The following is a 27,785-nucleotide window of genomic DNA, read 5'->3' on the forward strand; positions in this document are numbered from 1 at the left end:
ATCGACAAACTTTGGCCTACATTTTATACTACTGGTTATAAGATGCTTAATTTAGAGTGTGAATTAATTCAGTGATGTTATTCTGAATTTACAGTGTTTTAACATGCAGCAGCAGCAACTTCCTTAAGTCTAACCAAGAACAGTTACTGGCTGCAACTTTAAGTTCCAGGTTTAATTAAGGGAAGTTATTCCTCAAGTCTTCCAACTAATTAAGCCACTACTTCAGTGGAATTATGTGCATGTACAACAGCAATGAATTCTGCCCAGACTTAACTGCTCATTTTTCACATCTATGCCATACTATTAATGTACTCTAAGGCCGTGTGTAGAGGCACTCAGGAGATTCACTGTCACATTTTAACACTGTTTACTGCTGTTATAGATACTATTAAGGAATTCAGTATGCTTATCAAAGTGTGAGCTGCAGTTACCACAAATATGAAGCGATACACTTTGACAAGAGAATATTCGTGGGTACCAGTGCACATTATCATTTAATAATAACAACATTCATAACAATAACTAGGTGGCCAGTTAGTTCCAGGCAAGCAGTTACAAAGGTAGATAAACAGATATACGTGGCATTTTCTTCACAGCTCCTAACGCACCAGGCAAAGCAGCTTGTTGTTATCCCATTCTATAACTGAAAGACCGAGATAATTGGAGTGACTTCCACAGAGTCATTTAGGAATCAACAGTGGCAGAAACAAATTCCTGAACCCTACTGGAGTGTCTGTCTGTAAATTAGTAACTTCTCAGTCCTTTGTGAGCATACATCTGAACCAGACTTACTAAGCAGTTTGAAAGTTCTCTTTGTTGATAGTTTCTCTACACTGGAAAAAATTGTCTACACTGAAAACAACTTTTTTCAATAACAAAAAGGATTTTTTTCTTTTTAATCAGAAATCTGAGGTAATCGGGTATGGATTAGCTGTGAACTGCTTTCTGGAATCTCCAATCACATTTTTTAATGTCCCTAAGTGATGCAGTTGTTCACAGATATGCCACCTTGTCACTGATGCACACTGATGAAGGGATAGCAAACCCCACTTTTACACACGTACTATTACTGTAAGTATGTTTGAATGACATAGTATCCCAATTTTGAGTAAGCTTTAAAACTAAAAAGGAGAAAAATGAGCAACTCTGTGAGAGGAAAAAAGCAACAGTCTCACACTGGGCCATTATGGTATGTAGGTATTAATGCATATTTTATTTCATAAATTATTTAAGGACATGTGATGACACTGTTTCCATTTTTAGAAACACTTCAGCAAATTCAATGTCCTAATCACCTTCTTTTTAAGATGACTTAATTAGTTGCAATTTTTTTTAAAGAAACACAAAGTTTAAAAAAAATAAGCCAACAACATCACCTTGTGTCTCAACCAGGCATAGGGCTGACTCTTTAGCAATTTTTAGACAAGCATCCCTCATGAAAGAGATGGTTTTGTTCTTTGGATATTGTGATTCCAACTGTTTTTTGAGACTCCACTGACTATCTGCACATGACCATTCGCTCAACATTTGTCTATCGCTTCTCCGCAGTTGAAACATCAGCATTAATTACTGTGAGGTGTGAAATGACCTTTATGGTAGCCTTCTGACAATGGTGTCTCACCTTCTACTTCAGCCCTTCTATTCCCTTCTGCCTGCAAAAGTAGTCTGGCCGAAAAATAACTTGTCAGAACTAAGAGATTAATTTTCAGACAGATCAGGTCTCTGGGTTGGTTCACCACACGGTGAAACGTTTGTGCTGACATAATGGAGGATGTGGGAAAGTGTGGTTAGAGCTATGACAACTTCTTGCAGCAGCCAGAACTTAGTCTCAAAAAGACAGTGAAACCAGAGCTTTTGAAAATAAACTGGACTAAAAACAGGGTAGGAGATGAAGAGGCCCAGACAAACACAAACGAGAGCTCTTTGACAACCTGTTTTACTGGTTGGTCTTGTATCCTCTATGTACAGCACTGTACTGACTGTACTATCTCAGAGGGGAGTCACAAAAATAAACCTTCGGCAGTTTGTACGGCTCTTTCGCCACAAAAATAACACATGAAATGAGTACAGAGGAGCAGCAATATGCTCCTCAATACAATATTAACATATGGGAGACGAAAAAAAAGGTTCTTGCCTCCTTTTCTAGATTTTCCTGTGTGTCTACACTAACTCAGCCCTCACAGAAACATCTGCTTGTGCTTAACTTCACTATTTCTGTAGATGTCACTACAATACATTTCACAAGATGCTTTACAGTAATTGCTCTTTACTGCCAGATCCCTCAGGTGCAAATTGTTTCTTTTGTGGCAACAGTTTTAAAGGGACTAAACTTTGTAGCAACAGGAACAGCTAAGCCAAATACAAAGACAAAAACGCACAATTTTTTTAGTACGACTCTATCCACACTTTAAAGCATTTCTGCTGGCATGGATATGGGTTTCAGAAATCACATTGCTTAAGAGCTAGGCCTGTGGGAGTCTGTAGTGTAATGCCCATCCTTAAGGAGAAGCACTTCTTAATCTTTTTTGCAAGATCAGGCCATCACCTTCTGAACAGTAATTGTATTACCTCTGCACAGTGCTAAGCAAATAACAATGGACAATGATCCTGAAATGGTCTTCATGGTAGACTACAGTACAAACAGAGGAAGTAGCAGTTACACACATGTGCATGTGTGTATTTCTGTGGTGTATGAATAAACCACTTAATAAAACTGTGCTGATACATCTTTGGCCCTGATGGTCACAAAGCAGGATATACTTATTAATGCCACAGAATATCTGATACATGTAGGACCACATAACAGGCTTACACAGCAGGTGAAGTAGGATTTCTCTATAATCATGTTTTTGCTAGCCTATGAAGTTTCCTTTTTTTCACTTCTTCCTTGATCCTTGCACAAAACTTATGAATCCAATTTCATCTAGTCTGTTACTGGCATGGGTATTTCTCTTTCCCTGACAACACACACCTGCTTCTGTACTTAACTCTGATACTTATCATCTAAAAATCAGTAACCTAATTAAAAAATAAAATGCAATTTAAAAAAAAATAATAATCTGGTTCTGTTCGAAGGAAAGATTTTTTTTATTTTCAGGTACAGTAAAAGGTAAAGAATTCTGAATAACAGTACAATTGCTAAACATAAAAATGCTGGATGAAAATGAAAGAAGGATTAGTGGGACTCTCAGTCCATTCAAAATATTTTAAAATAGGCTGCACAGAGCAGGACCTTACATACCAAGCTGAGCTATTTGATAGATTATATTGTCCTTTATTTTCTACTGCTAAGACTGGAGGTTGCACTTGAATTTGTTTGAGGAATATCAATACTATATTATTAACATAATAACATACAATTATGCAATATAACTGCTTCCCAGGCAAAATGCAAAATGCTTATCACCAGTGATGAACAAGCTCTACAATGGGACCTGAAATACTTACTTGCTGAAGTACTCTTCTCGTGTTCAACTTTATAATGGGCAGGTTTACCATGTCACGTTAATTTATTTCAGAACATATTGTGTCACTTTAAAGCAGCTAAGAACACAGCATTACAGAAACCTTATTGCTAGCCTCTTATAAAGACTACACCATCACTAAAAGGTTCATCCTCTTTATTAAAGAAGTTTTGCAGTCTTCCTGCCCTCAGCAATTTTAAGTTCCTGTGACAAGTACCATCCGCGTTAAGAATTTTCGCAACATCCTGAATGCTTTGCCTGTAGAAACAGATTTTACAAGGACGACGGCATGAAGTGCTCTAACTGTCACCAACCTGCTTAGCGACCTGCAGCAGGATCACAGAGGCACTTTCAGTATGGGTGCTCAGTACTGAGACTAGAGCAGCAATGTGCCAGAGTACCCATGTCGTATCTGCTGCCTATTGACAAACAGTAGGTGTCAGATGGTAACAGAAAGCAGAGAATGTTAATTCAAAACACTGGAGAGCATTAGTCATGCTGGATTGCCACAGTAAGTTCTGCCAACATGTTCAAGATACAGGTAATAAATCTTGGGTTTTCTGGCTTCCCTTCTTCCTCCCACCTTTCAGGAAACCCACGCCCAGTCACACTTCAAAAGTAATGAAAAGGAGCAGTGTTAGGCACCCAGATTAAGCATATTCATGTTGCTTCAACACAAAAAATAAAACAAACACTCCAAGTTAAACAAAAAGAGGAAGTTTTTAAGTCTTACTCCATGAACTTCTGCTAACAGCACCTGTGCCACTATATGCTTCACCATCGCTGAAGCGTTCATCATCAGAATGTTTAAAGGCTGTACAACATATAAATTGGTTTGAGAAAAAGGAATACCCTGTATTAATCGTGTAGAAGCAGAAAGACATACCAGGCTTCATGGATTTAAAGATGGTTAAATGGTAGTTCAAAAGACTGGGAGAAAATTCAACGAAGTGAACGTAAGGCTGAAAGCAATTTAAAGGCCATTTATCACAGTAATTACACAAGTAGTTGAATGTTTTTCAAACAGAGAAAATATAGCGAAAACATGCCTGAGAGAAATAATTTTACTGATCACGATGCAGCAAAAAATAATTTGTTTCGAATCACACTTGTTTGCTTTTGCTTGCAGCTTTGCAAGCATCACAAAAAAAAGTTATATCTGGAGCCTAAACGTCATATTTTCTCAAAAGTGTAACTCATTTATAAGCATAAATCCCATTTCAAAAAGTAATACAAGCAGTTTAGGAACATGAACGCCATTAACTTCCAGTACCACTTAGAACCACAAGTGCGTTTGTGTTCTTCGTAATAGGGAAAAAAACCCAAGTCTGTAACCTGTGTTCCTAAATTCCTAGGACTTCTTAAAATTAGTCACTCTACAAATTATTTGCATGAAATAATAACCATTAAATGGTGTATGTAAGATACTGTAATGTTAATTAACAATTCCAAGAGTAAAAAAGAACTTAGAAAATTCTTGCAAATGTGTTTCTATTTATCAGATGCCATTGTGATTAAAATTTGTAAGAAGTCATTTGTGAACTTTCAGAAAGGGATGTTTTTAAGCTGTTTCCTTAATTCTGTGCTGTATAAAACCGCAGTACTTTCTCAATTCCTCTGGAAGTTCACAGAAATTTTCTTGGGACTTAGCTAAGTGGTACAACATATGCCTCCTGTCTGTACATATAACAGACTCTGAAACCAAAGTGCCAAACTTATTAGCGCGCTGTTACTTTGTCATACCGTACGTATCTGTGTTTCGCATGTGCCGAAAGCTCCCTCAAGGGAACAGTCCCCTCACCTTCCACGTTATGCATCTTCTTACACAAATGTTTCCAATTAGGCAGAACCCCTAGATATATGCATCTGAAATAGGTGGCATTGTTCCAAAAAATTTACTGCTCAAATTCCTCTTTATGGGAGGGTCAAACCCAGCTTTGGGACAGCTCTACATTTAATTTTTAAAATCTGAAATGGGGAAATGTTCTCATTTGTTGATTTGGTTCAGATAAGATTTTTCTGAAAAAGAGGTAGGGGTCCAGGACTTTGGGTTGGGTCAACTTTGGCATCTTTATTCAAATGCCATAATGACTACATCGTTAAAAAAAGGCCATTACATAGAACTTTATTTCAAGCACTGCAAAATGAAGATGTCAAAGTACTTAAGCAGCTATCTTGAGCCTATATTACAGGTTACATAAGTGATACGCAATGGGAACTTAGCAAAGTTGCTCACCTTCTTCATCTGAAACATCCAGGACCTCAGTCATTGTCTCAGGTACATTTAGCTTGTGCTTCTCTGTTACAGTCTGCAAAGACAGAAACATCAATCCTCCAATTAAACACCAAAAGAAGCAGCACAGTTTACAGAAGTATATTTTCAACAGCAACAGCAGTGGGATCCGCTGAGACATTTTATAATGTGTTTCCCTTTCCCCTAACTTTATTTTTCATCTTTACTCCAGAAGTTCCTATTCTCAGTGCTGTATAAGGTAACAATTATTCTGGCAGAAAAGTACAAAAAAATAAAGCTAATGAACTGGTCAGAGGAATAAAAGAAAAGAAAAGAAGGCTCTCAGCAAATTTATTTATAAATGGTGCATGTAGAACAATTCAGCTCAATGTTTCCAAGATGATTTTAAAATGAATTAGGTAATGTCTACAGAAGAGCTTCAGAAAGTTGTATGTGGCATATGGAAATTATTAAATCGCAAAGCATTTGGAAATGAAGTTATGAATGATGTGAAATTTTTAAACTAAAAAAAGATGTGAAGGATTTACACAGATCACTTAAAACATTTCTTGCTCCCCCCCCCAAGCGACTACACTGCATATTAATGATATCCTTTTCATAAATCATGTATATTCGCCCAAATCACATATCCATCACATATACAGGGGAAAAGATGTTATTTGAATGTTCTGATATATTTTGTGCACCTAAAAGCTTAAAATATTGTGATACAAAAGGCAAGTATGGATGGAGGACTGCTGGGAGGACACTGTTTAAGCGTGAGAGCACAGAGCAGGAGAACACTGGAAGATTTTTTTTTTTATATATGATTTTATCTTCATAAATGACTTCAAGGAAGAAACAGATGATGTTCAGAGGTACTGAATTACTGAATCAAGAATGATGACATCCTTTTAGCATCACACTGGAGAAGGAGATGAAGAACATAATGAGAGAAATTGTAGGAAGTGCAAGGTGTGAAAAAGTTGCCTGCAGGAAACTATTCAGTGTGTTACGATACAGGAAACAAAATGCCAAGGACTTAAAAAAGAGCAGTGATCAGAACAGCATTAGTCACAACCGAAAAATAAGTATTTCCCTGGCTCCACCCAGATCTGCAGCCAGTCAGCTGAACTGGGGAGCTGTGGAGGGGATTCAACACATCACCCTTTAAGGTATGTAGGAGCAGATGTGCCCCTTTGGCATGGAGAAGAATGTCAGGAGGCCATGTGTCTTGTGAAACTCCCACTGAGGTAGTACTTCACTCCCTATTGTGGATGGTATCTATCAAGCATAAATTAACGTTACATGCAGAAGTAGTGAAAGAGCATACAATCCAAGGGATAATTAATGTCAGCCAAATCCTGAGTCCCTTATGCAATATGCTTTTGGGAAAGTGCCCACTGATATCAAGCAGTGAAGTCAACAGCAGTTTTTGTTGCACAAAACTTACTAGGTATTTCCCAATTCTGTTTTATACTTCTCTAACAACCGACAAAGATAGAATTCTTGATTATTGTAAGGTACTGCACTTTTATAATTAACAAAGTTAACAACAGTGTGATTACTTTGGAAATTTTTTTTAAAAGTCTGCTTTACATTTTTGAAAAATATTTAACTGTAACAGCAGTTTTCAAGTCACCCTCCTGAGGTACAGGGAAAGAACAACGCCCTTTGCTTCAAATGGCAATCCCAATTAGGCCTCCTAAATTCACTCTTACCCGTGATTCAAGACAACTAATTACTTCTGTTGCATGTTCTGTTTTGAAAATTAGTCTATATTCACTGAATGCCTCCACCAATATGTCTGACTTTCCCCCCCTGCATTCCCATGGCTTTCCTCAGATAGAAATGTCAGGCAGTGGTAGGGTGACAAAGCCAGCGACAACAGATGGGGAGGATGCTATCGTTCAGGTGACGTTGACCTCATCTCTTCAACAATATAGCAGTAAGTTAACAAATACATTGTGAATTTGAAAAAAAGATCACTGACAGCGGGCTAAAGAAATAAACCCAGGTGGAGGAGGCTGTATATTTTTCAAGTGAAGTGGAAAGCACTGTACGTGAGTACCGATTGACTGGCATTGTATTTGGCATTGGCATTGCAATTTTATCTACACAAAGTGTACTGCAAATTCTCTATTGCCAGTTCACATGTTCCCCACGTAAAATAACTGAAAAGTCAGGGAAAAAAGACAAAGGCAGGAGGTGACCAAATTCTGAAGAAAGGGGAAAGAAGGTGTCCGCCTAGGAGTCACAAATGCTAGTTTTTGTACATCTGCTCTATGACCAAAATTTATTTAAGAAAACTTGGTTCCCAACCTTAGCTTATGTACAAAATCCATTTGATTAGAAGAACACAGAAGTGAAAGGATGCTACAACACTCTAGTCCACAAGCTACAGGTATAGAAGTACATTGTATATTGTCTTTCTATTAACTTAGATCCGCAGACCCTAGTAACTAAGGTTTATTTATCACGATATCAATTTATTCATAAATTAGGATTTTACAGGCCCCTATATAATAACAATCTAGTCTTTGACTAAGGCGCTGAGACATTATTATTTATTTACAGAGAAGTAATGATATTTTATTTACTTCCTGATTTTCCCTTCAGAGAAAATTATTACATAATTTAACAATTGAAACAAAGTTTGGAAAACAGAATCAAGACAGTGTGCATGTGTACACACGCACACGCATGTTTCAGAAGAACAAAAAATCCGCAATGCTATCTCTGGAACACTGAACTCAGCAAGAATCATTAATTCTACATCAATTCCAACAGAAGCTGAGAATTAATGTTTTTCAATGAACTTTTCATATAATACTAGAATTTTTTTAATTGATAGGCACATTAGAAATGTCGAATATCCTCAACATTTAAAATCCATATCTAGCCCCACTTTGAAAACTGCTCAATGTATATTTCTCAAACTCCCTACTGTTTAGTGCCACTGAGAATTCAGTTATGTGCTTTAGGCTTCTGTATTTAAGACTTTCATTGTAAGGCCAGATTTTCATTTGGTGGCATAGAATAATTCAGATATATAAACATATATGTACATTCAGCGATTACTTAACAGCAGTATACTGTAAACAACCTCAAAGCTCCTCACATATTCATTTGTCCACAGGAAGACTATGCCTGTTTGTATAAATACCCCAAAACTCGATTGCGTAGCAAACCTTTGAAAGTCTAGCTTATTCTGATTTTCTTCCTATTCAGCTCTAATCTGTGAGTAAAAATAAATGCACTTTAGTCTCTCTATTGTTTTACATTCATGTGGCTCCACTAATAAAAACACTAAAGCAAGGATAGGAAAATTTGTTCAAAGTTAGACCAAAGGCTTTGGCACTGGAGATCTTTTCCTTGTTTCAAATGCCAGTGACTTGAATATCAATAAAGCATCAGCCTGTCTAACATCCTCCATGCATCACTCAGCTACAACCTTAGAGAATGAAGTAGCTATGGTGACAGCACCTTTTTTTCAGTGCTAAATGCTGTGTTCTGGTTTGGCAACACCAACCCCACCATCTGGAGAACTTTACTGCAGGGAGTGCCTGTTATTTTCCCTCCTTTTTAGGACTTGTTCTAAATTATGTTTAATCAACATTCCCCAGCATGACCACCACCACCAGAGGTTTATATTCTATATATCCCTAAGGTACAGGATTCAGACAAATTCAGAGCTGAAAAATCTGCTGAGTTTATCTAGGGTTCCCACCTGACTTTTAAAAGCAGTGCTTTGTACACAGACACAGTTCAAGATTTCAGATTTCTCTTATATGCAAGCATTAAAGGTCAACTATGCAAGTAAGGTTCAGTATTTGATTCAGCCCTAAACCCCAAGCATCTGGTATCTGGCAGAAAACTCCATTACCCTCAAAGTTTAAAGAAACATTTACCCAAAGTAAATAACTCACAGGTGTCTTTTCATAGTATAATCCCTATTATTAAAAAGCATCTAATATTTACATATGACAAGGTACAAGGCTCCACAGTGCAACACAATGTACGACAAAGGAAGTTACAATATGCATCAGGCATAAATGGAAAAAGTGTGCCAGGACACAGCACAGTGAACAGCAAAGGTGTCATCTGAGGCTAAAGAAATATACTTTTGAAAAGAGCTAAAGTTTCTCAAAGAATTTTACCTAGATTTTTCTAGATATCTGAATAGATACGTATTTGTTTATGCACATACATGTGTGATGTGCTATATGATTAAACAAGAACATGAAATAAACAACAGCAAAAACATACGCTCTTTATTACGAGACTTCTGGAATTCACTGGAATTCCTTGTCCGAACCTGACTCAGTGTGATCTTCGCAGGTCATTAATAAATCATGCCTCACTCTATTTGTAACCTGATGCCATGTTACTTTTATTCCATCTTCCTCGGTTAATATCAGTGGGACTTGCTGTCAGCATGTGACAAAATTGTTTTCCCATTTCCTTACAAGAGACTTTGGATTTCTTCCCTTCCTCTAACCCTCTCCCTGATTAGGCAGTGGCACCTCTCAAGTAATCCGTGCATTTTTATGGCTCCGAGCTCCTAAACGACATCTACATCTGATAGGTTTTCTAAACTGCTAATCTTTCTTGCATTAAAAAGAAAACAACAAGAAAGGAGCATGATCCTAAAGCAGTGCTTCAAGATAAAATGCAGTAATGAAAATCTAAATTAAAATTAATTTCTTAAATGATGCACTATTTGTAATGTTCTCCCTTCCTACCTGCTAAAACATTTGTACATGGGAGGTAAAAGTCCAAGAAGAGAAAACATTCCCCTCTCAGAGTGTCAGAATATATCAGTTTTTCCTGGCTTACAGCAACAGTACCACCTTGCTGATGTTCCGCACATACTACTCGCAAATTCCAAAGTCAAAATACAAACTACCAAGAGTGTGGAGGACTGAGAGGACCAAGCACATAAGGAAAGATTCTTCCATATTTTGGAAAAACGGGATCTATTTGAACTGAAAGTGACTTGAGTAAAAAGATGATTGATGTGATTCAGAGCCATCTAGGGAGCATCATTAAGCTTGGCACCAGTCCATGGCTGGTACAGTCCAAATGCTAAGAAGCTTGCTGTGGTGTGCTGCAATGGTTGAGCCTCAGTAGGTGTCAAAAGTGTGGAAATGTAAGGACAGACTGAAAAGGAGAGGTGAAAAGAGAAACAGTGAAACAGGAAAGGATCTAACAACAATGCACAAACTTCTGGAAAGTTTGGGTTTGCAGCTCAGAGCCATATCTAGAAAAAAGTTTAACTCTGGTTTTGAGTAGTTGTCTTCCATCTGCATGCACGTAGATTTTGTTACCTAGCTCAGTGAAGCCTGTTGTGTTGCACACACTTCCACATGCTTAAAAGATACACTGAAAGCCCTGTAGCACTTTTGCAAAAATCCAACAGAAAGGGGGGGCTAAAACCAGAAAACAAAAAAAGGAAAGAGATACAGGGAGAGTCCGAGGGAAGAAAAGAAAGACAACATTCTGAATAACGAAGAGAGACATTTTAATGCATCTGCAACTCACAGTTGTGGTGGTAGTAATCTCCTCCGTTACAACCTTCAGCGTATCGACCACTGAGATATATCCCAGACGCCTTGCAATAGCTAAGGCAGTGTTACCATTCTGAAGAAAAAAGAGAGAAGGGGAGAGAGAGAGCGCAATGAGAGGGAGGATTGTGATGTGAACCAATGAGATCACTCTCAACACTGCATGAGCCAGCATTTCCATCCAAAACAAGGCACAGCCTAGGAAAATCACTGTTTTTTTACCGTTACATCTGACTCTGTCTTTGTAACTTCTTTAAGACTATAGCCCTGATTACCATGGTAACACAACATACTTACATCTGCCTGCTATTCTAAATGAAAAAGTGCTGTATGGTTTAACCCTTCAGTGCTCAAATTCCACTATATAGAATGTGTCTTGTCTGCAGAAGTTCATGTTTTATTTTGCATAAATGGCTCTACATCAGAAATACTCTTCTAAAAAAAGTATTTTAAAATGTTACAGTTTCACTTCCAGTTGAAACTGTTAACTCTTTATCAGCTACAATTCCCTCTTTGGGGAATACAAGATTACAGCTGTATTGTCCACATACACTTCTATTTCTCCTTACAACAAAAACGTATGTCCAATAAAAGTACACAAAAGCTAATAATTTAACAAACACAAAAACAACCTACATAAGGCTTGGGGGCGGGGAATTAATTTCCATTTAAGTAAATTTATTTGCAGTTTAAATGCCCATGATATGTAGATGTGCCATTCATCAAATGAACATTAAAATGATAATTCAGTAAGCGTTTTGGCCTATTTATCTCCATTTCATCACCTGGAACATTGGCAGTCCACAGTCACTCAACTTAGGGAGGGGAGGAAGAGATGTGTTCCATGATTCTTTGTAAAGAGCTCCACAAAGAACTGGTTTATGTTATTTTGCACTGAACCAAAGGACAACATGCTGGCCTACCGGGGGAATCATGGAAAGCCACTGTACCGCTCTTCGCACTGAAATGATTTCTCTCGTGACACCGCTGCACTGTGCGCAGGATACCAGCCTGAGGGCTTCTCTCTGCTTCAGTACTGGATTTAGTTATCTATAATTTACGTTCTTCTGTATTAGTCTAGCTCAGCAACCCCGAAGCAACACAGTGTTTGTGGATCAGCAGCATCAAATGAATAGATAAGCATCTTCACAGCACAAATAATTTGACTGTTACTGTCACTTGCACATTAACTGCTCGTATCCCACTCCCACATCCCCCTGCCAGATGTCTCAGGTTGAAATTCTCTCTTATCTCAAGCCAGAGGTTGCTATGTGTGGACAAGAACAGATCTAGTACCTGAGAAAACATGCAAACTGTGCAGTAAAGACACATTCTTGAGACCCTGCTTGGATTTGGGTTAGATTTGGGCACAACAGCCCCAACATGAGGACTGAAAACAAGTAAAGAAACCTTTGGTTGAACATGCCCAATAGTACCTGCAGCCCCAGAAGCTGACTACAACAGTCTCTTGCTTGATGATCTGGTGCATAAACTGGTATTTTGGATAACTTCACAGAAGATAATTCAGTGTGATTGTTCCAGGACCAAAGAGGGCACCAGTGCTGATTTAAGCATGCACAATATATGTACGTGGAAACCTGATCCACTCTGGGGAATGACACGAGTTTTGGACATTCTGGCTGCATTTTAAAGATTACCCCATTAGAGGTGACTAATAACAACATCAACATGAAATAGGACAGTTGCATTCCTGGCTGACTGCAGAGAAGGAGCTGTGCCAGAGGTTATTGACAGTCTTTGAGGAGGCATTATCATCAGTGAACTCAGTAAGAACCTGAAACAGATCCAGTGGATAAAGGGACAGAGATTTGGGTCTAAAACTTCAAAAAAGCCCAGGTTCGGATTTTCCCTTAATTTTCATGGAAAAATTCTTATCAAGATACCAATTTACAGATGGAAGTGTTCAGGCAGAGGGCAACTGAACAAGCACAACACAGCTAGCTGCAGCCAGCCTGACCCTGCAGCTCAGAAATCAGTTTCCCCACCTCACATTTAGCTTAGTGCACAATGAATTAGATCTGATCTGAACTACCTTAAGAGGATAAGGAAAAGAAGAGGAAGTTAGATTTACACATCTGACAACCAGCTGCATGAGGAATACTTTCACCAAAACAAAGGCTTACTCTCAAGCCCTAAGAAAGGACTGAAAAGAACTGTCCAGGGAAACAAGTTCCCACTGGCACTTCACAGACTTACAGTGGTGATGGCGTTGGGCTTGGCCCCATGCTGGAGAAGAACGTTAATGATGTGAGTGTGGCCTTGTTGAGCAGCTTGGTGAAGAGGGGTGTACCCATTCTGTTGTCCACATTGGTTACGATACAAGCAAACAAACAAAGAACAACCACCAGTAGTTAGATTAAACATTTTGCTTTGCTTCCTTCTGCTCCTTTTGAGACATTTCAAAAAGAAATTATGCCATCAATCGACCCAAAGATAATAAATCTTCAGTAGTAATAATACTCCTTCCCCAGATTAATGAAAAGATAAAGGAAGATAATATTTTTATTCACAAAGCATTTTTCATCTCACAATATAAGCAATCTCTGGAAGGATAGATAATTCCTCATTTCCTAAATCAGAGGGAGGAACAATGAGGAACAGTAAAGTTAAAGCGGCATGCTAAGGACAGAATCATAGCTGAGGCAGACATTTTTCTTCCTCTCACATCTTAGTTTTCTACAGAAGCCCCAAGATGTGCCTCTAAAATATTTCAGCCAATTTAAAAAATATGTAACTTTTAAAAGCAGTGATTTGAGACTATTTGCTTTTAAAGAGGCTAACAACGTATACCTTTTACAACTGTCAATCAATTTAAGCTTTGCTTTGCCTTCAAAAGGCTTGACCAAGCTGTAACTACACTTAAAAACATGTACACAACGTCTGTATTAATAAACACGCTTAACTCACTATACTTATCTGCTCCAGTGATTCAGTCTAATGTTACATAATACAGAAACATAACCGAAGTGTACTTCAGCTAGTTGATCTGAGATAGTATTGTGTAAGTCCAATCAGGCAATTCATTTACAAAATCATTTGCAACTGGCTTTGAAAGCAAGCAGAGAATAAACTGGAAGAAAACACCAAGTTGATCTCACTCTACACTTATGTAAAGCCTGGGGGCAGGCTCTGAAAGACACACTCTGAGATTCATCTCTTTTGCAAACGAATAGATGCAAGTAATGCTTTGTACTACTAATTAAATAGTGATAGTTCAGAATTGTTACAGTTCTTATAATTATAGTATGCATCCACGGACTACTAAGAAATTGAAGGAAGATTTTACTGTAGGTTGTAGAGCAAAGTAAATTGGCTCTTTTCTTAAATATTAGTGCAGTCCTTCAAAAACAGAATTCAGCTGTATTATTTTTCACTGGAGATGGCACAAAGCATCATGCAGGCTTTCTCTAGTTAAAGACCAGGCTGCAATAGAGGTTACTTGTTCTTTAACATGCCTATCCTGAATCCAGCTAGGATGGATTTGCTCTTTAAACTGAGTCCACAGTAACAGTTGACAGACTGCCAGTATTTTTATTGGTCCCTAGGCGCAAGATTTTGGAGAACCACTGCCCCATACTCTCATACAAACTTGCTGACTTTAATGAAATTATTCTGAGTAAGTGAAATCCCAGGGGAAATGGCATCAGAATCTGGCCCAGTGGCCCCTTAGACATAGAGGGAGACTTAATACTAAAGATGCAAGTATGTCTGTCCCTTTAGTTAGCCTCCAAATACCTCAGCTGAACGTCCTGGCAGCTATAATTTGGATCCTGCTAGTGTCTGCTTTATTAATTCTTATCAGCTGTTTTTCTAGTAGCATTGCCTGTTCTTTTGGAATCCCTAGTTTTTGCCCATTGATTTTGGGTGATCTCACGAAGGGTGGGCCAGCATTTTTTATTTATTTACTTTGCTGTTTCTTACCACATTGACCTCTGACAACTGTGATGAAATAGTGCTACTCTAAGAAATGAATCTATCCCATAGGTTGCAGCTGGGGTCAGAGGAGCTGGCCGGAGAGGCCAGCAGACCACAAGCCTATGATTTTGATTGGATCTTACAAATACTAAGTATGTCACTAGAAATATCGATGGACTTCTTCATGTTGATCCCAAGACATCCCATCTGAAGCTAGTAGCTAGCTATTGCCTGAAGCCAGCTTTAACTAAGCTGAAGCCCTGCAGCTCCTGAGTTAGCCTTCTCTTTCTGATAAGGGTGATGCGATGGTATCTGGGATGCAACACACTGTTGCTGTCACCAGAACCTCTCTGTGTATACTCAGGAGATACACAATTCTTGCTACAAAACGTATCACATTCAGCTGTTGTGCCCACCAGTTTATACTAGAAGAAACTGCTGAAGCCAGTGGATTTCGTTCAGACTTTGGCTATAGACAGTCAGGTCCATTTCAGTATAACTGGTCAGTAACAGTGTACCCAGATTCCCCTCAAAAAAACCCCAAAACCTGTCTTCAGTAAACTGCATTCCCCCACCACAGCTGCTTCCTCTCCCAAAGTCATACCACCCACGCTTTGATCAGCAGTAATTCTTCCAACTCTTCTCCCAGCAGATTGGAGAGAACCTGGCATCGCCCTCAAAGTGTCTGAATTGTTACTTAACTAGTTTGGCAGCACACCGGCATTACACTGGCGTAAACCACGTGTAAATGAGATCAGAAACAAGCTCGCATTTGTTAGTTTGCAAGTAAAAAGAAAAAACCAATGATACTGATTCTCTATCTCCTTCTTTCATATGCCCAAACAGTTGTCTGACTTCTCTTTTGTGAACACTACACAATGAGATGTAGCAGAGAGAACGCATTCCACTATAGCCACGAATCACCATATATTGACACCTACCACGCAATAATTATAGTTTCCTAGTACAAAGGCACCTGTGGTATTATTCGTAGTGCTTGGTTACCAGGTTCATAATAAAGACCAAAAACAAGCAATGAAAAATTCTTTACCTTTGTTTTAGCATTGACGTTTGCTCCCTGTTTGAGAAGAAAATTCACCATTTTGATGTTTCCATAGTGACACGCCACAATTAAAGGTGTATAACCAAGCTACAATAAGAGAACAAAGAAGTAAAACTGCAAGCTCAGTGGAACATTCCTTTTACAATGGTAGCATCCTTCAGCACACTAGAGACAGTAGCCGCTCCATGATTTACCTTTGTTTGAGCATCTTGGTTTGCACCATGTTTTGTGAGTATTTCAGCTACATTCACTTTATCTTCTTGAGCTGCAAGGTGTAAGGATGTCAGTCCAGTCTAGAGGCAGAATATATAAAATAAATAAATAAATATATGTAAAAATAAGAATAAAACCTACTTTACATGAGAAAAGAAATCTAGACTTTCCCACTTTCTCATCTTTAAAACATGAAGAGATCCTAACTATAGCTTCTAAGTATGGGTGGGGGTTTTTAAACAAAGTAGAGTTGACGTTTCTCCTGTTCCAGCTGACAAACAGCTCCAAAGCAATTACATCACCATAAGCACAGAGTAAAACTTCAGGCGTCAATGATCACGCTCAGATTTTATACAATAATGTCACTTGGGAAACTGAAGAGCCCATTAATAAATCAGGGAAGCACATTCACCGTGCTTCCCACTCCTCAGACGGGAAAGGGAACCTTGACAACTGCAGGCACAAGTCAGAAAGAAGAAAATAACTCCAGAAATAGATCCCATTCAAAGACGCCAAGGAAATGGATGCAGCCTTCAACTAAAAGCTTGCTGTGATCACGCACAGAGTACTTGCCTGTGAACAAGGCAGGTAACAAATTTTGTAAGAGAAATGAAAGTCACCTTGTTTTTTATTGGTTAGGTAGCACAATACGTTAATGCCAGACAACGAAAGACTTGAGCCTTCTGTTTTGATTTGTATGAACAAAAGCTGCAGGCTTTTGACCTTAAGTAACTAAGACTTACATATATGCCTGGATAAATCTGGTGACCTATAAAGATCTACAGTAGTGGGGTTTTTTTGAGGAACCTGTTTTCTATCAAAAAGGTGTCACGTACAATCATAAAAAACAAAACAAAACCAAAAAAAACCTGGAAAGGTCCTCCATGGGATTTTTTTACTAGATACTCCCACCCACAGCACTTTGCCTCTGTTTGTGAGTTACCTTTGTTGCCACGTGGATATTGGATCCTTTCTCCAAAAGCAAGGTCACCATGTCAGTGTGACCTTCTTGAGAGGCCAGATGAAGTGGGGTGACTCCCTGCTTGGTCAAAATGTTAGTCTCAGCCCCATAGTTCAACAGAGTGGTAGCTATCTGCATCTGATTTTTCTTGGCAGCAATATGCAGAGGGGTGTATCCATTCTAACACCAGTCAGGAAACAAAATGAGAATAAAGTTAACACGACAGCCATGTAAGCCTAAGAAGTCAGGCACCATAGAACAGTATTATTTTATATTAGCCCTTATTATCAGAGATGAGAGTTCATTAAATTTTCAAGGCCAGACATGTCCCACATGGCCCTGCTGTTGTGTTACTTTGTCCGTCTGTTATTTTCACCATCTAAACTAGAACAAAGCCAGCCCTCACTAGGGTGAGCAGGACTGTTCAGCTGATACCTTCAAATTATCCCGAGTTTGACACCTACATTCTGAATAACCTATGTTGTAAATATTCACTTTTGACTGACAAGTGACATTCTCTGCAATGAGTGATGGGTGCACACTCTTCATTGCATTATGCTTTTTTGGAGCGTGTGGGTAGAGGTGTGTTTGCGTACGGAATTTTGATACATGTGTCAGTCACGGCACTGGCTGGAAACAGCAATAGGGAGGAATGTTTTTCTGATCAAATAAACCATTTAAGCAAAGTAGAATGGCATTGATGGTACTTTCTGGCAGTAAGACAACTTCCCACCTTTAACTGCCTTACAACGCACTGTGGGAGAAAATTCTGGATTACAGCAGACAGTCCCTCTGGAGGTGTTCGGTTGGTTGGTCTGTGGTGTTTTTTGTTTTTTTTTTCCAAGGGAGCTGTACCAAACTCTTCTACTGCAACGGTAGCTTTTGCTGCTCTCCACACACCGCAATGGAAACAACAGCTCTGATACAGACACTTAACAGAGGGGACGTGTTTTTTGGCAGCGTGTACAACAGCAACCTCATGCAAGGCAGAACATTCTGGTATCAGCACCAATTTGCTCGTTATTTTCCCCTTTTAGTAGCCTTTGCCTAACACGGTGCTATCATGCCACTGTTCCTAGCCCCACAATGAATTCTCCGTACGCGTGGTCAGAACATACGCGTCGTTTCTAATAGTACATAACACTAAAGTGACTTCCAGCTGTGACTAAACCTCACAAACATAAAAACGGGCCGGGAGACACATACGTATTTCTTCTTTTTCAGCGAAGGTCTGAGCGCGCCGTACGCTAATTTAGGTGGGGGTTCATCCAGCCAGGGCCAGCTTCCCGCTAAAGGAAAACCTCGCACGGCTCCGCCACTCACCCACTCATGCAGCGACCGCCTCCAAGGCCCCCCCCCCCCCCGCAACCCCCGCGCCCTGGGGGAATTATTTCATTTCTTTCCATCGAGCCGACAATCCCCCACAGCTCGGGCCGCGTCCGTAGCCCCGAGGCGCTGCCTCCCCGCCTCCGGGGCAGGAATGGCGGCGGGCCGGGCCGGGCCGCCGCCGCGGCAAGGCGTTCCGTTCCCTCAGGCGGGCGCTCACCTTGGCGGTCGCGTGTGGCGAGGCGCCCTTCTCCAGCAGCAGCAGCGCCACCTTCTGGTTGTCGTAATGGGCGGCCACGTGGAGGGGGGTGAGGCCGTTCTGTAAGGGCGGTTACGGCGTTAGGCTGCGCTCGCGGCGGGAAGGGGAAGGGGGAGCGCGGCGTTAGGGAGCCGTTAGTCCGTGAGGGGACCGGGGGTGGCCGGCCGTTCGCGGGGGAGAAGCGGGGAAGGAGGGTGACTGCGGGCGGCCCGGCCGGCGGCGGGCTTGGTTTCCGTCTCCCCGCAGCCCACGCTAAGCGATTCCCACAGCGTGGGGGGAAAGCGGGCCTTGCCCCCCCCCCCCCCCCCCCGAGCTCCGTGTTTATCCGTTAGGATTTTCACAGTTTGGTCGGCTTAACGGAACCGGCGCTTCCTCAGCCACGGAAACTTATCTGCCCTCAGAGCTGCGTGCGGCGCGCCCTCCTGCCTGGGACCCAAACCCGACACGCTCGGTGGCGCGGCCCCCATAACCGTCACCCTTGGGGGAACGCGACCCTGACAAAGCCAAGGCCGCCATGCGAAAGCTGCTGCAGCCTTCTTTCGCGTGCGTGTTTCACACAGTTCTTTCTTAAGGAGGTATCCAAAACGCTGCTGACGGTTTTTTTTTTCCCCTCTTTCTCGTCAGTACCTTGCCAGCTGAATCGGGAGAGGCACGACGCTGCAGCAGGAGTTTTGCCACTTCCAGGCTCCCATATTTGGCCGCCACATGCAAAGGTGTGAATCCCTTCTGAAAAATTCCAGGAGATAAAAAGCAGATGTTTCCATTAAAGGTCATGCTGACATCCTCTCTTTTACAACTATGTATTAAGCGCTTACTCTTCAACCTACATTCTAGCTCGCAGAATCAACAGCCGTACCTAGAAAGAGCATCATCTCTTGAAAGCACTTTGAGAAGCATGAAATACAAGAAAATACTTTCCCTTTCGTTATTCTTTCCTATATACATGCTGTCAGGCAGGCAGATATTTTATCTGATACAGACTCTACTAGCAAGATGCACTGTGCATGTGGGCAATGAAGGCATTTGTTCAAATTTCTACTCCAAACCAGCTGCACTTTTTAGTTTCGTGATGACAGCTTTAGAAATATTTCCTATATCAATTGTTGCCAGTAACAATGAAACACCAACTAAATTCAGTGAGAAAAGCTCCAAACTTCATATTCCTCCTTTAGAGTTTGTTGAAGAACGGTTTATATTTGGACTCATGTATCCATACAGTCACTAAGTTCTGCTGCAGCCTCTGAACTGCAGCTAAAAAAAGTCACGCCTGACTCAATGGCAGTGGTTTTGGAAACACGCTGTGGCAAGACTAAAAATCTTGTCTTTTAAAAACAGTCCTTTTCTATTTGTTTTAATAACGCTTGTCAGTGCAGCACAGGTGTGAGGTCTATGTCAAACTAACATGCTCTTTGCCTCTTCTTTTAATTTAAAAAAACATGTTGATAAGGAAAACTCATGGATGCAAGACAGTAGGTGGCAGACTGCACCGCCACCCTGACAGTAATTCCAGGGGAGCTACAATGACCTATTTGCCTGACACATAAGTGATGTGCAATGTTTATTATCATTATCGTCTCGTTCCATTAATCCCACCTCAAAAAGAGTTTACGTCAGGGAATCTCAAATGTTTCCAGTTCATGAATCACAGGTTTGTAGAGAGATTATCTAGTGGACTACATCTTCTATTCATAATTATAGAATGTTCCTGCAGTACTAAAGCAATTGCCATAAAGCAATATGGGAAATTAGGAAAGTACTTAGTGTATTTTTAGCCATTCTAATGTGATTTAACAGCTGGATAAAAGGAGAACAGCAAGCATTCCCAGTAATCCATGGATCATAATTTGAAAATTGCTGGTTTAGTCTTCTAAACCCTGGAAGACACCCCATTGTTCAAAAATACCTTTTAAGCTCCAGCGGCAAAATCGGGGGTACTTTTTTTAAAACCTAAAACAACAGTGAGGATTAAGTGATTCTCACTTAGTCACATGTGATAAATTTGGAAAAGATACCTTGGCACATAATTCTATTCACAGCTATCTATTTTCTTACATGTTCATCACTCTGTTAGGAATCTATTGGTAAACATTTTCAGTTAACAAAACAATAACAATTCTGCAGACTATTTCTTTTATAACACCAGACAAAATAGCCTATTGTGTCATATGACACGTCATTTATAGAGCCACTGAAAATAGATTCAGCATTAGATGCAACCGGACAGATGCTGACTTTTATGTTTTAGGAACATTCCTTTCAGCTAGCACAGACCAGAATTATTCTACTATTTAAATACACAGGGTACTGAAGAATAAGCAGGCCTGTTCATAAAAAAAAAAAAGTATCGTCATCATCCCCTTTTCTTTTTTGAAAATTTTGGCCAAAAAAGCCCTACCCAGAACACAATGGGAAAGAGAGAAACAAGGACTTTGTGTACATTTTAAACTTGTTGGGACCATGTATTTATCATGATCTGCATTTGGCTCCAGCAGGAACCAAACTCCCAACTTCAGATAACAGAAAAACATGTCAAAATTTGATTAACTTCTGATACATGACTTCAGTCTGTTGGATCGCTGTTGATTAAGTAAGAACAAAATAGAAGACCCAAACTAGTTCAACTTCTCAATGTGAAAGCACATTCCTCATGGAACAGGCGTGCGGTGGCACGCACTGCCTGTGCTACTGGAATACAGACACAAAGCATTTTGTCTTACTTTGGTGGACATGGAGTGCGAGGCACCCGCCTCCAGGAGAACTGATGCGACATCAACTTGTCCCTCTCTGGCAGAGATGTGCAGTGGAGTGTACCCATTAGTTGTCGCGGCATCAGGGTGGGCCATGTGCTGTAGCAGAAGTTGGACGATCTCCGTTTTACCCAAGCGAGAAGCAATGTGCAGTGGAGTCTGTTCTTCCTACAACTCAAATCGAGTGGATAATTAGCACAGGTAGAACCACCCTGAACACAATATTGTGGCTGATCCCAGTAGATCTATCTAGGCATTTGTCTTGCAAAAATCATAGGAAGTAATAGTACAAAAAAAGACAGTAATGGAGGGCTCACAGTTTAATTTTGCGATGAGCTTCAGCAATGTCTTATTAGAACAGAGAGAACTATGAAGAAAAACATGTTTTTTTCCTTTTATCAAGCAGATAGCGCACATCACTGAGCATCACTTGCTCCCCTTTGTGTTCTTAATTTGTTTTACAACAGCTGTACCTTGCTATACAAAAAGTCCCCATGGTTTCAAAATCTGGCACTAACTGCTATCAGAACCTCTGATGTTTAGTTGTAGGACATGGCTGTGCACATCCTTGCTCAGATAGAACAGCTAGTGCCGGTCTGAGTCAGGCACATTGTACTGGGTCTAGCCAGGATGGAGTTAATTTTCATCACAGCTGCCCATACAGTGCTCTGTTTTAGATTTCTGACCAAGTCAGTGTTGATAACACACCAGTGTTTTAGCTGTTTCTGGACAGCGCTTACACAGCGCCAAGGCCTTCTCTGTTTCTCCCTCTGTCCCCCCAGGGAATAGGCTGAGGGTGGACAAGAGGTTGGGAGGGGACACAGCCAGGACAGCTGGCCTGAATTGACCAAAAAGATAATACGTACCATATAACGTCAAGCTCAGCTATAAAAATAGGGGGTGAGTTTTTCCAAAGGAGCTGTTGCTCAGAGACTGGCTGGGCATCGGTCTGCTTGTGGGAGGTGGTGAGTGATCGCCTTTGCATCACTTGGGGGGGCAGGGGGATTGGTTTTGTGGGTTTTTTTTCTTTGTTTCACCTATTAAACTGTCTACATCTCAACCCAAGAGATTTTCTTGCTTTCGCCCTTCCAGTTCTCTCCCCCATCCTGCTGCGGGGGCAGTAAGTGAATGACTGAGTGGGGCTGAGCTGCCGGCCAGGGTCAGCCCACCACACACATTCTCTTTGGAAGATCTATGCATAAATAGGTTACAGATCAAATAAAAATGAAATTGCTCCTCCGCTTCAGCTATGTTTTTGAGTAAGAGAAAGCAAAAAAAAATTGTAAGCAGAACACCTACCCTGGCTCGGGCATCAACCAGGGCCCCATTTCTCAGGAGGCAGCGAACTACTTCCACCTGCCCAGCACGTGCCGCCATGTGCAACGCAGTTTCTCCACGCTGCAGAAAAGCAAAAGCATTTCAGTGTCCTAAACCTCCGCGAAGAAACAAGGCGCTGACGGTGTAAATTCCACCCACGTCAACTCGTGCAGAGACCTGCCTTTCCGCCAGCTGAGAATCTGGCTTCAGACGCAGTAACAGGCAGTTCAGAAGGGTGTGTGCCCGTACATGTCACTGGGCCTGGGTACGCTCTCATTTGCGAACTCGGTGATCCCAGACAAACGTCATCTCAGACTACAGAGGGTCAGAATGAAAATCCTGGCTTATAGAAAATTCTGCCATATAGACTCCCCTGGTCACATATGTTCCTCAGCTTTCTACGTAACAGTGCATCAGCTTGTGTGCCGCACAGGAGATAAGAGAGTATATTGAGCCTGTCTCTCTCAAGGGATTGCGACGCACATGAGCCTCAAGATGTAAAGGGATATTTTTCCAGATGGTCTCTTCCTGCACACTGTGTGGAGCTGGCAGCGTTAAAAGGCCTTGCAATGGCTGTGCACAACTGAGCCAGCATATGAGATGTGTAAAATCTGTGCTCAGCAGCGTGGCTCTGTCTGCAGGCTATGGAATGAATCTTGTTTCGAGCCTCTTGTAGCCCACAGAATTTGAAGGAGAATATGAAATTTTGGAAAGCTGACTGGAGTGATGTGGAATTTCAGATCAGGATAATGAAGTACGGATGATACATTCAAAGCATTTACTTCTTGCATACGTTTGCAAAGGAACACTGAAAATGAGTATTCCTTGACAGTGGCGTTTCTAGCTTAATTTTGCACTGTCCTAAAGTGGACTAAAACAGTCCCTGTGCAGCTGATCGGTAACTGGTACATTAGGTACTGGGACAGTTCCGCAACCAGGAGCTCTGTATTTATCTGTTATGTTATGCTAACACAGCAGGACTGATCACTTCTTTGTGTTAATTGTTCCTTCTCCTCACTCTAGAGCTGGAGTATATTCCGTTGTAAGGCTTTACCCCCATGATTATCAAGTTAAACTGCAATTGCCAAAATGAACGCTCTGGTCGAGATCTTTTGCATCAGAATCAGGAATCATGTCTTCTTGTCCTTTGCCCAGATGTAGGGAAAGAAGCAGCCTGTGCTTGCCTACTATTATGAATTCCTAATTAAAGCAAACCCTCTTCACCAGGAGTTGATTTATCTTGTCATTTTTAAATTAACATTGTATTACCAGCTGTGGTTAGTAAATAGGCAACAAACAAAATCCCACAGCCCTAGCTACAAATCTGAGTAGAGAATTTCATCTATATAAACTTCATTACCTGAAGAATGAGCTGTTTAAAATGTGCGTAAGTTTTACATTTCACGCACTCTAAAGATCAAATTTCTATAACGACCCTTTTGTACTTGCATTAGCAAAGCAATTTAGCTCTTGGAAACAGTTAGTAATTCAACAGGGAACTTCAGCTTACCAAGTAAAAGCCAAGACACCTGTGTAACATAAATTGTAAAGTGTTAAACTTTGCACACAAATGTCCGGTAACACAATACTTTTAATTGCTTCCACAAGCATTTCTTGCTGGCTTTCATATCATCAATAAAGTTTTCATGTAAAGATTGCTTCTTTAAAAAAGTATGAAAGCAGTAAGAAAAATCTGTTCTAATGATTCAAGCAAACAACTCAGTGTGCTCAACGTTTTCACTAGGTTCCATATAAGATTTTTCTAACAGAGAAAAACTGATGAGTCCAGTGGACCTGGATTACTAAATTTTTGTTGTTGTTTTGTTGTTGGGAACACTTATCTATAACATTATTTACTGGTAAAAAGCTGCTTTCAAAGTGCAGGTGGTCATAAGTTGAATATTTGTTTATACTGACAAACTTGAACAGTAAGATATCTATGAAATACAGCTCAGAAAACTACCATGTTCTTTTTATTGTTATGTTCCTGGTAACTAGGCTATTGGTATACAAACACTGATTTCTATGTTAAGTCAGGTTCTGCATTTTGTGTTACCTCCCAAAGGTCACATTTTCTAGATTTAAGCATGTTCTTTCAAAAGGCACCAGTTCCTGGAATTTCCTGTATAAGAGGAACATCTTGAGTTTAACATTTTTCCTTTTTGTTTAATTGTTAGGTTTTAAGCATTTAATACCCTTTCACTGATACAAATGACACAATTTCATGGCAGCCAGTGAAGCTATGCAAGCAGAAATCAGAGCCATTTGGACTTAAATTTCATCTTTCAGAACGGAAACAGAGTCTTCCCTGTGATTTGGCTTATAATCAGTTTTGGATGTATTTGGTGAGCTTTGTCTGTTTCTAAGGGAAACTTTACCTACTCGAGCATTGTTGAAGAATACATGAAACCACAGATGGCTTATAACGCATATACAATCACCATTTTCCCCTCTTCACTAAAGGTGCTAGAATAATTTGTCCTAAAATGCAATAAAGGCAGAAGGTATCATTAAAATGTGACCTTTGGTTGACCTACATGGTAGGCCAGACCCTTTTCGGAGGAGGTATTGCACAGAGGATTCTAGTCAAAGCCATACTCACAATGTTAGTGACATCGGGAGAGGCTCCGTTCTGCAGCAGAAGGAGGACTATGTTCAAGTGGCCCATAAATGCAGCCACGTGTATTGGTGTGAGGCCCGACTGCGAAACAAAGCAAGAGCAGTTTTACTCCTCTGCACGGGCGTAGGGAAGGGGCTTCTTTGTTTAAATAAAACATAAGTGAAAGTGAGGCATGAGAGGAGAGAGAAAAAAAGAAGCAAAAAGGGAGAGAGAGAAGGAAATGTTTCTTCAGGACATGAAACATTTTTCTACCTCTGTTATAGCCTGGATTGAAGCCCCATATTTCACCAGGAGTTCCATGACTTTGATGCGATTTTTCTTGCAGGCAATGTGCAGTGGAGTAAAACCATTCTGTGCAAAAGACAGTCATGTTAGTTAAAAACATGCAGCTACACTTTCCACACAGCTCTATGCTGGCACAGTGGGAGCAGAAGTGTTAGAGTACCAGAAGCAATTGTTCTTTAAGCACAACAGGTTATGAATTACAGACATCTCCCAGTAGTCTGCGGCAGAACAAAGCAGTGCCGCTGCTTTCTTCTCAGGCAATGGAGAGAAACTGAACTTCCACCTTCAAAAACCAAATACAGACATGCCCGTTCTGACTTTCAAGTGTATGCGTGCACGTCTGTATGTATGTGGTTCCGAAGGCTGCACGCATGTGTATGTAAGGATGACTTAACGTGGTTCCCAAGATTGCCTAACACACGGAAAATATAAGAAATGCTAGTGATCGCTTTGAAATCAGTTAGTGTCTTTTGAAACTTATAAAGCATATTCTATACCTCTCTAGGAAAAGAACAGAGTACTTCTTCCAGATTCTACCTTATTTCATTTTTCTTTTTTGAATATCTTGTAATCTAAGCATCTACGTGTATTTATTTTTACATTTATGCATCAATCTACAGTATACTGTATTGATGTTTGTGCGTGTGTGCGCATTCTGTGAGGTATCTTAAATAAATAATCACTACTTCGGCCGTGCTTTCACGACACAAACTGTTCACTCTTGAAGTATTTGTGGCCCCCCTTCCTGCCCTGCTGAGTCATGAAGCCTTGTAAGCAAGGTCTCGGCCCTCATCTGAATTAAAATTAAATGGGGCAGGGACAGGAATGAAAGGGGGGTGGGGAGGAAACATCTTCAATCAAGCCTGCAAGCTAGCATTTTTTATTGTGAGACAATAGGTTTAGTGTTGTGCTCACCATCAGCTCATATTCATTTCTTCAGAAATGCTTATTCAGTAAGATTGAGGGCCAAATCAAAGCAAGTCTTCATACTTTATGCTGTAATACATGCTTTGACTTCCAGCTTTTTTTATGTACTATCATAGTTAATGCAGGTTAAGTGTGTGCCTAAAGCTAAGCAAACACATTATTCACCATATGTGAACATTTTAGTTAAAAGCATAGGTAACATTCTTAGATAATGTTGAAAAATTGCCATATTTTCTAATGAAAAGCATCAGTATTGCTAAACAATCAACTAGCAGTAAACAGAACTTATCAGTGATATCTTAGCTCATGGAAAGAGGCATGTGACAGATTATTCTACTGTCAGCTTCTGTTAAGGAAAATGTTAATTACTAGTTGATTTGAAGGTGCTTTAAAGCATATACAAATTGAAAAAGCTGAGAACTCACATAGTGCTTGTATCCCCAAATCATTTTGCAAATGTTAACAATTATTTTTTTTTTAATCTAGCTGAAAATGAATTATTTGTAAAATTTATTCCATCACAGGACTCGGCTGAATATTATTACTACTATTAGCCTTCTCCAATTTCTAAAGAAGGAATCAAAACCATTAGATATTTTACCTCCCGCACATCTCTCAATATATTTCATAGGGAGTTTTCCTGTTTCAGAAGTTTCCCTATTTTCACTTAATTTTACTGCCTGAGTTGATTTAATTTTGCTACTTCTATTTAAGTGAGGAACAGTTTGGATGGGGGAGAGGAAAAGGCAGAAAAAACATATCACTACCAGAAATTACAAGCATCATTTAATATATTAAATACTATAAACAAGCCAGAGGCGACAAGTCCCCAGTGGGAGAGGAAACAAGAGGGAGGAAAAAAAAAAA

The 27,785-nt window shown here is 40.2% G+C and overlaps 1 protein-coding gene across 1 annotated transcript in view; it reads right to left on the reverse strand.

The window, feature by feature from the left end:
- ANK2 (ankyrin 2) overlaps positions 1-27,785 on the reverse strand; it is a 266,851-nt gene that overhangs the window by 85,254 nt on the left and 153,812 nt on the right. Inside the window, exons 12-23 of the mRNA XM_030020810.1 lie at positions 25,959-26,057; positions 25,689-25,787; positions 23,069-23,167; positions 21,740-21,937; positions 19,650-19,748; positions 18,984-19,082; positions 17,420-17,617; positions 16,458-16,556; positions 16,252-16,350; positions 13,482-13,580; positions 11,242-11,340; positions 5,701-5,773 (exon numbers count right to left, since the gene is read on the reverse strand). Of these exons, the coding sequence (XP_029876670.1) occupies positions 5,701-5,773; positions 11,242-11,340; positions 13,482-13,580; positions 16,252-16,350; positions 16,458-16,556; positions 17,420-17,617; positions 18,984-19,082; positions 19,650-19,748; positions 21,740-21,937; positions 23,069-23,167; positions 25,689-25,787; positions 25,959-26,057 (1,360 nt within the window). The remainder of the gene's footprint in view (positions 1-5,700; positions 5,774-11,241; positions 11,341-13,481; positions 13,581-16,251; positions 16,351-16,457; positions 16,557-17,419; positions 17,618-18,983; positions 19,083-19,649; positions 19,749-21,739; positions 21,938-23,068; positions 23,168-25,688; positions 25,788-25,958; positions 26,058-27,785) is intronic.

The sequence above is a fragment of the Aquila chrysaetos genome, chromosome 1 (assembly GCF_900496995.4).
Source record: "Aquila chrysaetos chrysaetos chromosome 1, bAquChr1.4, whole genome shotgun sequence".
Taxonomy (NCBI): domain Eukaryota; kingdom Metazoa; phylum Chordata; class Aves; order Accipitriformes; family Accipitridae; genus Aquila; species Aquila chrysaetos.